This window comes from Spermophilus citellus (assembly GCF_964194105.1).
Source record: "Spermophilus citellus genome assembly, chromosome: 1".
NCBI classification, from domain to species: Eukaryota; Metazoa; Chordata; class Mammalia; order Rodentia; family Sciuridae; genus Spermophilus; species Spermophilus citellus.
This window is the reverse complement of record NC_138182.1, coordinates 207,215,532-207,230,786: the sequence shown is the minus strand read 5'-3', so window position 1 is coordinate 207,230,786 and position 15,255 is coordinate 207,215,532. Positions and strand designations below refer to the sequence as shown.

General features: G+C 33.8%; 1 protein-coding gene across 1 annotated transcript in view; it reads left to right on the top strand.

Moving 5' to 3' along the window:
- Nucleotides 1-15,255, top strand: part of LNPEP (leucyl and cystinyl aminopeptidase) — an 88,089-nt gene that overhangs the window by 59,130 nt on the left and 13,704 nt on the right. The window contains exons 9-13 of the mRNA XM_081288726.1: nucleotides 2,425-2,556; nucleotides 4,665-4,825; nucleotides 5,040-5,128; nucleotides 12,061-12,244; nucleotides 13,489-13,645. Of these exons, the coding sequence (XP_081144852.1) occupies nucleotides 2,425-2,556; nucleotides 4,665-4,825; nucleotides 5,040-5,128; nucleotides 12,061-12,244; nucleotides 13,489-13,645 (723 nt within the window). The remainder of the gene's footprint in view (nucleotides 1-2,424; nucleotides 2,557-4,664; nucleotides 4,826-5,039; nucleotides 5,129-12,060; nucleotides 12,245-13,488; nucleotides 13,646-15,255) is intronic.

The following is a 15,255-nucleotide window of genomic DNA, read 5'->3' as shown; positions in this document are numbered from 1 at the left end:
TTTGAACCTAGTTTTCTCTTGACTTTATCCCATGCAACTTTTCCCTTAGCTGATTTTACTTTGTAACCTTTTACTGTAATAAATTATAGCATGAGTATGACTGTCAGCTTTGTTTTCTGAGTCCTCCTAGTGCATCATCAAACCTGGGACTGGTCTTGGGGAGTCCCATACAGCTTGAGATGAGAGATTGCTTTCCATGTTCAAGCACCTGCAAGGAGCCAATATATCTGGAGTAGAGGAAGAGGAAAGGAAAGTAGAAGTGAAATCAGAAGAATTATAAGAGATCAGATCATTGTGGAGTCTAAAAGGAGGCCATGGCAAGAATCTTGGTTTTATTCTAAGTGAAATAAAAGGATCCAGGAAAAATCATGATAGATTTTATTTGTAAAAGATTGTTCTAGTCTTCAATAGCACATGGAATCAGGAGCACTAGTTAGGAAGTTGTTGTAGTAGGACTAAGGTGTCAGTAGTGAAGGTGATGAGATATGGTTGGACTTGAAATACTTGTACAAGTTGATCCAGTAGAATTTGCTAATGGATTAGATGTGGAATATAAGAGAAGAATTAAAAACAAGGTTTTTATCCAAACAGCTGGAAAAAAATGTATTTGCCATTTGCTAAAGTGGAGAAGACCACAGGAGGAGTAGAACTGGTGAAAGAAGGAAAAAAATAATTTAGTTTTTCAGTATGAGATGCACCTTAGATATACAAATGGACCAAACTGAGTCTGGGATTCAGAGAGGAAATATGGTTGTATATATGTGAATTACAGAGTCATTTGAAACCCCTGAAGTTGAGAAGATCAACTAAGAAGCAAATTAGGTAGAGAAGAAAAGAGATTTAAAGAGAAAATGCCAGGATATACACCAAAATTTACTCACTGGGATGATGAGAAGGATCCAGCAAAGTAGACTAAGTATGATGCCAGGGAATAGGGAGAAAGTCAAGAGTGAAATCACAAGGCCAAGTGCATAAAGACTTTCAAGGAATACTGCCAGTGGGTTGATAAGTGAGTCTGAGAATGGACTTTGGTTTGGTAACAGAGAGTTTAATAGTGACCTTGATAAGAGCACTGCCAGTGAAGTGACAGCTAGCAGAGGGCTCAAAAGAAAATGCAGACCACATTTTTGAAGAGTCTTACTATAAAAAGAGAAGGGGCATGAAATGCAGTGATAACTGGAGAGAGCGTGAAGTTAAGGAAAGGTGGGGATTTTTAAAATTAGGAATGCTAAATAGTTTTTATTTTGTTAATGATAATGCTACAGTACAGAGAGGAAAGGTGGTGATATAGGAAAAAAGGGGAATTGTTTTGGAACAAGAATGAGTACTTAAATTTATAGAAAAAATAATAGGTATAAAATGTAGGGCATTAAATTTATATGTACTGATAATCTTTTATTTTATTTTCTATTTGCTGATGGACAGCATTGCATTTATTTTTGTTTATTTTTATGTGGTGCTAAGGATTGAACCCAGTGTCTCACACATGCTAGGCAAGCACTCTACCACTGAGTTACAGCCCCAGCCCCTGTACTGATAATCTTAATGAATTAATACTGTTATATTTTTATCAGAAGTGAAAGTCATTCAAAAAATATTAGTGCCTATTACTGGGCATTGAGGTTCTGTTTTAATTACTATAGTTGAGTTTTTTTAAATTATTCTCCCAACTGGTGTGCAGCTTAAAAGAGGAAATAAGTATATAACCAATGCAGAAAATAATATAAATTTCTATTGAAGATGGACAGAAATGATTACTATTTCAAATAAGGAAAGGCTTTACAGAGGACGTGGAGCCAGAATGATGACGTGTGCATGAGTGAATATAGTGTGGTCTTAATAGTTGCATGGCTGGTTATGAATTATCAGTGTATGCTTGCTGCTCTGTACATATTTGAAGTGACTCTGTAGGAATAAGAGAGATTCTTGCTACTTCAATAACATGGCATACTAAAATTAGAAAGTAATACACTACCTAGAAGACAGGCTTTGGGGAATTCTGCTGATTCATTTTGTCTGTAGCAGTATATGCTCACAAATGGAGCTGGCACTTCAAGAATTGGGGATGGACATAGGGATGCCACATAAAATTGAGCATGCTCTTCTATTAAAATATGAAAACTGAGCATTTCAACACTAATACTGAAACAGTCAGTGTGCTGATAGACCACATAGAATGGCTTATGGAAAAAATAGTACACATGAATATGTAACTCCATTAATTCTTTTTCAAATTCCTTAAAATAAGTTTAAGACATTTGAACATAATCCACATCTAGCTATGAGATAGTATAACTACATTGAACATGTAAAAGTACATGTTCAGAATGTTTTGAATATTAGATTTTTGGTTCTATTGCCTGCCTATAATATCCTATTGTTTTCTTCCTTTTTCCTCACTTTTTTGTTTGTTTTTGAAAATAGGGAGCTTCCCTCTTGTTGATGCTGAAAACTTATCTTAGTGAAGATGTATTTCAACATGCTATCATTCTTTACCTGCATAATCATAGCTATGCATCTATTCAAAGTGATGATCTCTGGGATAGTTTTAATGAGGTGAGTGACCCAGATAATTTATTTAAGTTCTGTCTTCTTACAGTAGGAGCTCTTCTGTTTATATTTTTATCACATAAGCAAATAAGTCTATGGTTGCAAAGTATTTTATAATTATTTAAGAGAGAGGGCTATGGTATATCAGTTATACAATTGGCATAAAAATATTTGTGAATACAGTACTGAATTTAAAGTTATGAAATGAAAGTGCTGCGCTTAATTGTTGAAAAAAAAAAGGGTGGGTTTCCATACTTTATTCTCCATTCCTACTTTGTTAGGAAAAGGGAAATTATCCCATATTAAAGGATATTACTGTATCTTTGTTATTTGAGTTTTTAAAAAATCTCTTTTCCTAGTTTTTTTTTCTTTTTCTTTTTTTAATCTCCCATTCACCATTCTGTATTGTCCCCTGTAATCTCTTTGTCTTTTGAGTCCACATTCCTCTAAATAGATGATATGTCACAGGCTAACTGCCACAAACTGTAAACTTGTTTAACCCTTTGGATTTTGTTACCTACAAATATTCTAATATATAGTGTAGTTAGGTAGATGTTATGCATTAAAGCAGTCATGAACCTAGACTGATGCATGAGTGTATGTTGACTGCACAACATTGACAAGCATTTTAGTTTTTGACTCTGATCTAGATCAGTGGTTCTTCATGCTCTGAAATATTGCATGAAATTTCTGGCCATATTTCCTAAGAAAACCACAAATCATTGCACATTTTCAAAGTTTTATGAATGTTGGATTAAGAGCCCTTGTTTTGGCTCCTTTCCATATGCTTTTTCTGCTGCTACCTAATGTGAATTCTGGTGTTTTCTAGCTGTTAAGTTTTTGCTCAAAAGATATTCCTTCCCTACTCTGAATTCTTTTTGAAAGGTTTCGGTTCTTATTACCTAACACTTGATTTCAAATTCTATAATCATATAGTAGCATTTCAGTTGAAAATCATGTTTTTTACTTTATAACCATTATCTTATCTCTTGGGATTTAGAAAATATTTCTGTCTTCCTCACTGGCTCCAACTTTTGGACCATAGTGTAGTCCCATCCCAACCTGGTCCATAACATTATACTCAGCTTTTTCCAGCATCCACATCAAATTATGCATTGGGCTCTTCACTTCAGTATTGCTTCAAACACTCCAAAGCATGTTGCTTTCCTTACCACCCTCTGGTCCATAAATAAGGAGGCCAGAGCCGCTAGAAATATAAGAGTAACATCACAATGAATTTGGGAAGAATCACTTTATCCTTTTGTGCTTTAAATAGGCTTATGGTGATTGAGGTAAGGTTTGCATAGCAGCATAACATGAATTTATCTGCATGTGACTTAGTTGCTAGCAATTCAAATCTAGATGTAATCTAGAAAAATAATTTTAATCATAAATTCAATCCTTTTCTTTAAAGAGACAGTTGTTCAAAAATTGCTTCCTAAACATTGATGCCAGTCATAGGGATAGTGGCATTAGAGATCTGCAAACATCTGACAATAGATTCTACATTTTTCAGATAAGTTCTTGTGTTTTCTGGGAAAGACTATATGTGTGACCATCAAAAAAGTTTACCAGTATTCTCTAAAGAGACTTAGTCAAGAGAACCAACTGCTGCTCCTGCTGCTGCTCCCTGGCTAACACAAAGCAGAGCATAGGAGAATGAAGAAAATCTAGCCTTAGTTGATTCAAGAATTGAACAGCAATTCTTTCCATTCTAGAATACATATCATTAGTCATATCTTCTAAATGTTAGCATCGTAACCTAAAAGAGCCCTTCTACTTTCTTAGGAATTTTAATTTTAAGGAATTTAGGAATTTTTTTTATCTTAATGAACCCTGTTAGTTCATGCTGCTTTTTGACACAGTGCCTCTCTTACTCCCTCAGTTTTCAGTCAGTTCTATTCCAGGTTCTTTTCTTTTAGAACTTGCTTGTGTACCTAAATTAGATGTGTAAACTCAACTCAGTGTTAATGCTTCTTTTTTACATTAAAATTAAATATTGTCTTGATAGAATGTGCTAGGGAACAAGAGAAGGGTACAAATAAAACTGTAAAATTTTTAACTAATTTTTTATCTTTAAGTAAAAATACCTTATTCTTTTTTTTTTTTTGTAGGTTACAAACAAAACACTAGATGTAAAGAAAATGATGAAAACATGGACCCTGCAGAAAGGGTTTCCTTTAGTGACTGTTAAAAGGAAAGGAACAAAACTTTTCATACAGCAAGAGAGATTCTTTTTAAATACGAAGCCTGAAATTCAGCCTTTAGATACAAGGTATATACTCTTCATTTCTGTGTTGTGTCTTTTGTACCCTCAAATGAAGTATATTTAAATGTTTTGTGATCATACATTCTAATGAAAGTTAACACGATTATCCTTCTCTGGGAATAGGTTAAATTTCTCCTTTCTACCCCCAAACCAAGAAGTCATGTGTAACTAAGTGAAATATTGGGAAGAGATATAATCTTACAATATCTTCTTTTTACAGTTACCTGTGGCATATTCCAATATCCTATGTCACTGATGGAAGAAATTATTCAAAATATCGATCAGTATCACTACTGGACAAGAAATCAGGTTTGAATATAACTAATACCTTCCTAAAAAAGAAATTGCTAATAGCATAATTTAAAAAATCTGACCAAAGAGCAAATCAGACATTACACTTTCCAGTGCATATACCCTGTCAACTTATTTTATGAATCATATATCCAAGATGTGATTAAAATGAGATTGATTCTACGTTCACACAGAATTGGTCTTTAATTATAAGAAATAAGGTACAAAAAGTCACAGGAAATGTGCTGGCAGTCTTGACAAGAAATAGCAAATGTTTTATTTTTATTTCCTGGATAAATATTTCACATTTACAAAATAAGAAGTAATAGAAACAGAGTAGTTTATTAAAGTGTTATCTACTATCTACTGTCTAGGGATGGAATATAGCAATTGCATTTTAACAAGAATCCTAGATGATTCATATATATAATATAATAAAGCCTGATTCATGACCTAGATTTAGAGCAAATAATTATTATAATATGTAGTGCAGATGTAGCATACCTTTTTTTGCAAGGAGAAAATGGAGCAGGAAACTATCATAGCAAGGAGAAGGGAGATAATGAAATGTGAATGTGATATAGGTTCCAAAATTTAAAACTTTTAATTTAACATGACATTCAAAATGTTTCAGATTTTGAATCATTTCAGATTTCTGAATTAGGGATGCTCACCCAGTAAAATCTAGGCAAATAGTCCAAAAAACTAACAACTGACCCCTGCCAAAACTCCAAATATAAAACATTTCTGGTCCCAGGCTTTTCAGATAAGGAATGCTCAATTTGTACATGTTGACCTAAAAGCAAAGCAGTCTATTAAAAGCAATTGAAATGTGTTTTCTGCCCATCTGTTAACAACCAGTGTGATAAACTACACCATGTATCCTAAAAATTTCCATCCTAAAAGGGTTCTGTAGAAATCAGTAATGATGTTTTTAATTTATGAAAAAGGGAAAGCTTCTTTGAATTTGGATGTGGTATTCAAGTCCATGTATTTCAGAAGCAAATGTACTTAGGATGAAGGAGATGGCTTTTTGTAGCCACATTGTCTGGTTCACTACTTGGCTCTATCATTTATTACATGTGTGATTTTAATTGAATCATGTAACCTCTCTAAAATCTCAATCCTTTGACTATAGAATAAAGATAGTAATTATACTTACTTTATAGGGTTATGATAATATTGCCTGGCAAGAATTATGTACTATAAAAAAGCAAGCTGTTATCATTGCTGTTCTTTTTCAAAAAGTAAATTTTTAAGCATAGTGTATCCGTATCACAAAAAAACTGAGGAAATGAAGAACAAATGTTATCCTATCATAACTATTATCATGATTCTTTCCTTTTTTTTTTTTGTTTGTTTGGTACTGGGGATTGAACTCAGGTTCACTTGGCCACATCCCCACCCTATTTTGTATTTAGAGATAGGGTTTCACTGAGTTGTTTAGTGCCTCCCTTTTGCTGAGGCTGACTTTGAACTCATATCCTCCTGCCTCAGCCTCCCAAGCTGCTGGGATTACAGGCATGTGCCACCACACCTGGCATTTCTAGTCATTTTTAAAATAAGTTTTTCACTTGGTTGAAATCATTATGTACATATGCCTTCTTAAAAAAAGATATATACAATAATTGACATAGCCTTCCCTTATTAAACATCTGATTCATCACTTTTCCTTTTTTAAAATAAATTCCCCAATAAAATTTTTGCCTCTTTAAGTTTTTTCCATTATATAAACTTATTAGGAATTCTTCTCAAAAATGAAGACTGTGTCACCACTTGTAATTCAATACATGTGACTACATTGTCGTCCTTCTTCTGTGGGATAACAGTTGAATGCCACTTGAAATATATGAATGTGCCAGTTTTATTGCAGTTTTATTACAAAACTGCAATGAAGTGTTACTATAATAACAACAACAGTTTAAACTCTAGGAACAGTTGGTGATGTCACCCTATTTTGATTAATCTAGTGTGGCTAGAAGATTTAAAAAATGCTGCCTTCTCTGGTGTAAAACAAAACTATAAACTTTAAGTGATACTTGGAAAGACACTCTGACCACAGAGAGAGTAAATGAATTTTTTTCCTTTATCCAGCATCACAGCCAAAACTTGGCTGCAACATTTAAAATAAACGTATAAGGATAAACTTAGCAAACCTCCTGATATTTTATTAAAATTTTGATGGTATTAGAAATAATTGGTCAATAAGAAATATCTTTTTGTCTATTTATTTTAGGTCAGTTTACATGTGAGCTTGTTTAACTCTTTGAAATTCATACTGCATAGATTAGCTCACATTTTCCTGCTTTAGATTTCTCTTTCTTAGCCTTTAATGGATGTTCTCTTCTTTATTCTTATTTATTTATATGCAGTGCTGAGAATTGAACCCAGTGCCTCATACATGCTAGGCAGGCGCTCTACCACTGAGCCACTACCCCAGCTGTTCTCTTCTTTTGCTGGTCAAAAATTCTTTCAACAACTCAAAACACGTCATACTGCCTCTCATCTCTGGGTCTTTGCATGTGCTATTTACTTTTCTTGAGAAGTAACCTTGCCTCTTTACTTCCTGGATCTCCTTTTATTTAGATCTTAACTCAGCCATTGCTTGCTCTGGGAGGACCTCCCTTGCCCCAAGACATGGTAGATGTCCTATTTGTGTTTTTTAATAACATCCTTTACTTCTCCACTTGTTCTACAAGTACTGTTTCACTTAATGTCTATTCCTGTGTTTGATATATACCCCCATTGAGGGTAAGGATCATGGCTGTATGAGTCACTCTTATAAACTTAGCACTCAGTAGACAAATAAAAATTTATCGAATGAATAAATGTTGGTCTGTAATGAGATGACTCAATTTCAGATGTAACTATAAAAATATAGAAAACATATTCAAAATATGATGAAATATTTTATTGTCCTTTATTTGAAAATAATCTCAAATTCTTTAAAGGGAATATACAAAATGCCATGTAATATAGTTGGTTTAATCTAGAGACAGAACTTGGCCTATATGTGACCCATATATACTATTACTTCCTCTTCTCAACTGCTTATTTCCCTTGCTGCTGCTGCTCTAATTTATGCCAGTCAGGTTTTGAGAACCCACATGTTTTGTTCTTACAAAAAATGTTTGATGCTGAGGGCAGTTGAATTTCCTTGATTTCTATACTCCCACTGAGAATTACACTTACTTTATTTGAATTTTCATTTTTTTTCCTATTCAGAGAGGGTGGCTTCAGGCCTCTGCTGTAAGACTTGACTATAGCTTATTATTTTTATTTGTTAAATCTATAGTATATTATCTGATATTCTATTTCCAAGGTTGCTGGTGAGTTAGTTCAGTCATATATAGGAGTTTATATTTGGTCAATGTCTTTGTCAATTTTCCCCATATGTATGAATTTTAGACAGTTATTTGTGTGCATAAGGATACCTAAATGTGACCATTTTTCAAGGCTACATGTCAAAGAAGTTACACTAAACCAATGTTTCTTTCTCCACTTTTTCCCCCCTCCTTTTCCTTCTTTTATCCACATCTTATTCAAATGTAACCTCTTTAACTATAGGAGATAATTATTTTAAATCTAACTGGAAACATTCACATTTCTGAAAGTGTATCATTGTTCCAGAAATATTTTTGTGAAACTAAAAGACATGTGATGTATGGAAAGACACTTGGAAAAAGAGAAGAAAAGGAATATAATGACTAGGCATGGTGGCGCACGCCTATAATCTCAACAGCGTGGGAGGCTGAAGCAAGAGTATCTCACATACAAAGCCTGCCTCATCAATTTAGCAAGGACCTAAGCAGTTTAGTGAGACCCTGTCTCAAAATAAAACAAAAAAGGCTGGGAATATGGCTCAGTGGTTAAGCACCTCTGGGTTCAATCCCCAGTAAATCTACCCCATGCCCCGCTGCCAAAAAAAAGAGAAAGGAATATAATGAAGATATTCATCATGTGCCATTCTCTGCTCTTGCCATTTTCCTAATAAAATAAGAGAAAGGAAGATGTATTAAAGAATATATTAACAAGAGGGGATGTAGTTCAACTGCATGTGTTATGCTAGCCCCTATAAGCAAATCAGATATGAAATTTTGTAACTATTTGCAGTAAAATATGTTTACTATTTCAGTGCTTTAATGTTTCTTTGTAAAACAGTAGTTGATTTTCATAGTTTATTAAAAAAATGGCTTTTTTAAAAAATCACAGTTAAATTACTTCATCTGGGTTTCTTCCATCTGAGTTACTCTTTTTTACTACTCAATGGACTGTGAAATTTGGACTGTTAATCTGTTAATGATTATAATAAATTAAAAACATATGAGTATGGCCTCATCCATATTTGAACTGCAGGATGTAGTTGCCCTTCCTTGTATGCAGAGCTGATACTTTTGATACCTGTGGTTTTAAGGTCCTGCATTCTAGATCATTCAGAAGACCCAAAAGGGACTAGTTTGTTGATGCTTTAAATGATAGCTCTCTATACTATTGGCTGCATTGTTTATGTTCTGTCAACTTGATGACAGTAATAATTTCAAATACACTCCCAGCTGGGTTCCTCCTCTCTACCATCTGGAATTGGCTAGGTTTACAACAGGGCAGGTTGCTTATCAGCCAAGATACTCAATATTTCATAATTTTTGCGTCCATCCAGTAGAACTATTGCCAATCTTTGTCTCCCTTATTTTGGGCAATGGAGATTTGGGGCTCTGTAGCCCTTCCTCCCAAGGTCTTCTCTTGGAAAAAGCTTTATAGGAGATTGTTTGGTATCTGGAGAATGTTGATATTTTTTAGATTATCTCATGATAAAGTTAAATTTATTAGTCATAGGTTTATTAAAAATGATTTCAACTTGGAGCAGCTGCTGTTGCCATTACAAATACTCCTTAGAAGTGCATTCTGCCCTGGAAAAGAAATAAACTGATTTAATCTAATTTATCTTTCCCACCTGCTGCTATATCAGCAGTACAACAGAAATGAGTATGGAGTTTTTTAATGAAAAAAAAGATTAACGGATATGTCCTGTTAAGACTTGATCAGAATGTCTTTTTTCATAGAATTGGATTAATAAAGATATTAAATGAATCTGATAAACTTAAATAATTTGTGCTTTTGAAGTTGATAAACCCTAAAGATTCAGATACTAATAAATAATCCTTGAGTTTACAAGGATTCTCAAGCATTTTTATATACAAAAACAATTCACTAAAGAATTAGATGATGAAAAAATTTAAAGTCTGTATGTTTCAAAATAGAAGATTGTTTAAACTGTGGTAGGTCTTAAAGTGGAATGTTATGAATCTTCATATGCACTTCTGAACAGTGCATATGAGAACAATGGAAAATGGAAGGATGGTCTGATAGGTGAAAAGCAGCATAAATATAAATGCATATAAATCCACTATATGAAATTGTAGTTCAGTTAAAGCATACATGGGAAAAAGCTTGACAGGCAATGCACTCCAAAATGCTATCATTATCTGAATTTAGATTACTTTTCTTCTCTCTCCTTTCTCTTGTAATTAAAAAAAATTCAAAGTATTGATTACTTTAAAATGGAAAAATTTTATCACAAATATCTGCAAACTTTATTTACATATGATAGGAAACTGTTTGCCATGATATAATCTTTATTAACTCTTTCATTACTTCAAAGGTGTTTTTGAACATCTGCTAGATACACTGTTCTAGGGATTGATAGATTAGCAGGGAACAAAATAGTAAGCCCATGGGGCTTATATGCTAATAAATAGTAAACGTCAAGATGCTTAAAAGCATACCCCTATTATGTTGAAACCATATTTTTGTTGCCAACTTTAAGGGACATTCTTGTTGAGTAATTTTAAGGATTTTTAAAATTCATACATATATCTTGTAATCAATTAAGCTTTTCATTATTTGTATATCAGTTGAAAAAATTGGTTAGAAATTTTTAACAATGCTCTCAACATGTATATTGCGTATTTAATATATATATTATCATATGACATGTATGTGTGTATATATGTGTGTATATGTGCATGTATGTATATATATGTATGATATGTGTGTGTGTGTGTATATATATATGCATATATATATATGTGTGTGTGTGTGTGTGTGTGTGTGTGTGTGTGTGTGTGTGTATGTATATATGCTATAAAAATGGTAGGGGTCCAAAAAGCACATATGGCTTTCTATTATTATTCTATTCTATTATTTGTACCTAATGAAACCATAAGCCTTCCCTAATGTTATTTCGCTAACTTTGAATTATGTGACTTTTCTGAATGGCTTTGTTGTTCTTCCTCTCTAACTTAACAAAAGACTGAGTGGTGCATGCACTTCTCTCTCTGTTTTTCCTTGCTGTCCCACAGTACACATACTTTCCCTTTCTCTCCCTCTCTCCTCCAGCTGTAATGAACTAGGACCAGTTCACTGCAGGGGCACTGTGGACACTTTGGGGGCCTTGAACACATAGGGTCCCTACTGAACCTTTGTCACTTGGCTAACATCTACATAATCTGAAATCACTTACAAGAATAACAACTTAGACATCATTTCTTCTGAGAGACCTCTCCAGACTTTTCTACAAGATGAAACGTTCTGCATGCTTTTACTGAATTTCATATTTTCTTCCTCCATTGATGGCACTTATGTGACATTGTGCTTATTGGGCTACATTAGATCATAAAAGCAAAGATATATCTGCCTGTTCACCATTTGCTCTCCAGTGCCTACCCTATAAACAGCAATGCCCAGTGAATAAATAATCCTTAAGTGAATGAGTGGCAATCTTTGTTAACATGAAAATAATTGCACCAGAAGATCGGCATTCACTTTCTTAGTAGAATGATTAAAAATAAAAATATGCTATATTAACTATAAAAGTGCCCATTTAACTTTTTTTTCTTATATTTCCTTCTCAATGTTTCTCTCACTGTCTCTCTCTTTTTGGTCTGTCTTAGATATCATCAATCTTACAGAACAAGTACAGTGGGTCAAAGTCAATACAAACATGACTGGCTATTATATTGTACATTATGCAGACGATGACTGGGCAGCACTAATCAAACAGTTGAAAATAAATCCTTATGTTCTGAGTGACAAAGACCGAGCCAACCTCATCAACAGCATCTTTGAACTTGCAGGGTAGAGTATGCTTGTTTTGAGTTTTTGTTTTGATGAATTACTGAGGGTAAAGAATAGTTCAGAAAAATGGTTTACTGACAGACATGGTGGTATATGCCTGCAAAACCCAGTGACTCAGGAGGCTGAGGCAGGATTGATCTCAAGTTTATTTCAAGTATAGTTTTGGCAACTTAGTGAGACCCTATCTCAAAAAAAACAAAAAACAAAAAAAAAAAAACAGGGAGTGGGGTGGGGTCTGGGGATGTAGTTCAGTAACAGTGCCCTTGGGTTCAATCCCAAGTACCACCAAAAAAGAAAAAGAAAAATTGTTTCGGAACATCAGCTAAAAAACATTAAAAAGTTAAGAAACATACAACAGAATTTAATAATAATTCAAGAGCAGATACCAACAAGCAGAATACATATTTTGCTGAATAAATTGCTGTAAGAGTTCAAACTTCCTTTGGTTTCACAGAGAGAATTCTTTTTAATCAGCAATGGGATTTAAGTGTGATGTTTAGTGCCCATCTGCTGGCTTGATGGACACCACTAATGGCGAGAGTCTCCTTATCTGTGGACTGCTTGCCTTCCAACCACTTCATATATTATACAATCCCACAGCCAAGAATGACAGTGGCCTATTGTAAAGATAGTCTTTGAAGAGATTACCAGTTTAGATTGATAAATTGGCCTAAAAGCATTAGGAACATTCAATGGGATTCTACTTGACCACTCTTAACTTCATTTTGGTTCATTTTTTATGTAGTGGCCTTCTTGTATTATCTCAACCATCACTGCTATGATTTTTATATAAAGTGGCTAAAGTTTAAAATGTGCTCACCATAAATTCACAGTGGATAAATTTCCACAAAACAACAAATAAAATGTTTTTGTTTCTGATTCACATACTCTCTCTGCCATTCCCTTTCTTCTGTTAAATACAATTATTAAATAAATAAAATCAGTGTTGTTCATCTTTTCTCACCCAAAACATTGGGATACTTTTACTGAATCAGAAGAAATTCACAGGTGACTTGTAGAATAAGACATGAGATATTGTATATCTTTTTCTTAGAATGCATCTTTAACCTTTGGCCACATGAACATTAAGTTAATAATACTGAGTTTTAACTGTACAGGATGCTACTCTGTGGTTAAATTTCTGATCCTTGAGACTAGCCATCTAGCTATAAAGCTCTCCAACATTCATAGAATTTTTCTGTGTGTTTCAGTATATTTACATTTCCTGTTGTTTCATCCATTAGTCTAGGCAAGGTGCCTCTTCAGAGGGCCTTTGATTTGATTGATTATCTTAGAAATGAGAGCTATACTGCACCCATCACTGAAGCCCTGTTCCAGACTGATCTTATCTATAACCTTCTTGAGAAACTGGGGCAAATTGATCTGGCCTCAAGACTGGTGGTAAGTCTGCCTTTCTGCCAATTTCCCTTATTGCCTGCCTTCAATGTTGTTATTTACAGGTTTGGGTTTGTTCAGCCAGTATTGGACTAAAAAAGCAACCAACTAAATACCATTTTCTTCATTTTCTTGATTGTGAATTTTTTACTTTGAATCAAAATGTAATTGCTTACCATGAAGAGATAATAAAAGTTTAGTGTAAGGTACATTTGTTTGATTATCCAAATGCAGACTTTTGACACTGGTCTCAGTGTGGGGTCATATAAAAAGAAAATGTCTCTATTTGAATCCTAGTTATTTTTTACACAGTGAATTTTTGAAATAGGCCCCTTTTCAAAGTAGATATCCTATTAATTTGCTAGTTGCCAGGCCATTATGTTTGTGCTGAGAAAATCCTGGTTAGGAGTCCTGCTGGTTGCCATCCAGTGGCTGATGACACTGTTGGCAAGCACTAAAGGAGTCGGTATTGCAAGCTGTTTACTATTTGTTCTTTGTTTTGCTCTGATTTTTAAAAATTTATTTATTCTAATTTGTTATACATGACAGCAGAATGCATTTCAATTCATAGTACACATATAGAGCACAATTTTCATGTTTCTGGTTATATACAAAGTCACACTATTCATGTCTGCATACATGTACTTTGGGTAATAAGGTTCATTTCATTCCATTGTCTTTCCTACTCCTCTGCCCCCTTACTTCCTCTCCCTCCCTTTTGCCCTATCTAAAATTCCCCCATTCCTCCCATGCTTTATCTCCTCCCATCTCCATTATTGTGCTACTCCACATTTTCTATGATGATCCTTTCATTTATGGGTGATTCTCAGTGAGGGGATGGGAATACAAGGCATTTGGGCCAGAAGAGGCTTGAAAAGCACCCTCTCCCACATTTCTAATCTGACCCCAAAGAAGGCACCCTATTTTTAGTGCATGAGATTTTAAGATTATTTCTGAGGACTCTTTAGTGAATGGTTAAGATTTTTATCACTTTCTGTTCCATTAGGCTTTCAGCTAGCAGCCCTCATAAAATAATAATAATAATAATAATAATAATAATTAAAAAAAACTAGTGCCTAGATGGAGACCTGGCCCAGGGTGACACTCAGTAATGTTGAATGAATAAAGCACACCAGAAACAAAAGCATCTGAGTACTTATTATATTCTGTACATTCTGAGTGCTTAATGGAGATTACTTTATGTAATCCTCACACATTATCAAAATAGGTATTTCTGTCCCCATTAAATAAATGAGGAGACTGAGTAACTTCCCCAGGCACTTACCTAGTAAATTATAGAGCCAAGATTCAATCCCAGATTACTTTCACTCCAAAGCCTACTGTCTGTGTTGTGTTCCTATATTTTGTGTTCCAGAAATATTTCTTCAGGATACCTTTTGTTTGAAAAATTAAAGCTTCTTTCTTGCTATCATTTTTTTTCCTTTTTAAAATTGAAATTTTACCTAAAAATAGTTTGAAACATTTATCGACTATACATTTAAGATTTAAAGTAACAGACCCACATCTAGTTGTTTTCTTGAAAATGAGATCATCAATTTATAATATATCTTTTATACGTATAATATTAGTAATAGATTTTTTTTACAGATTTTATG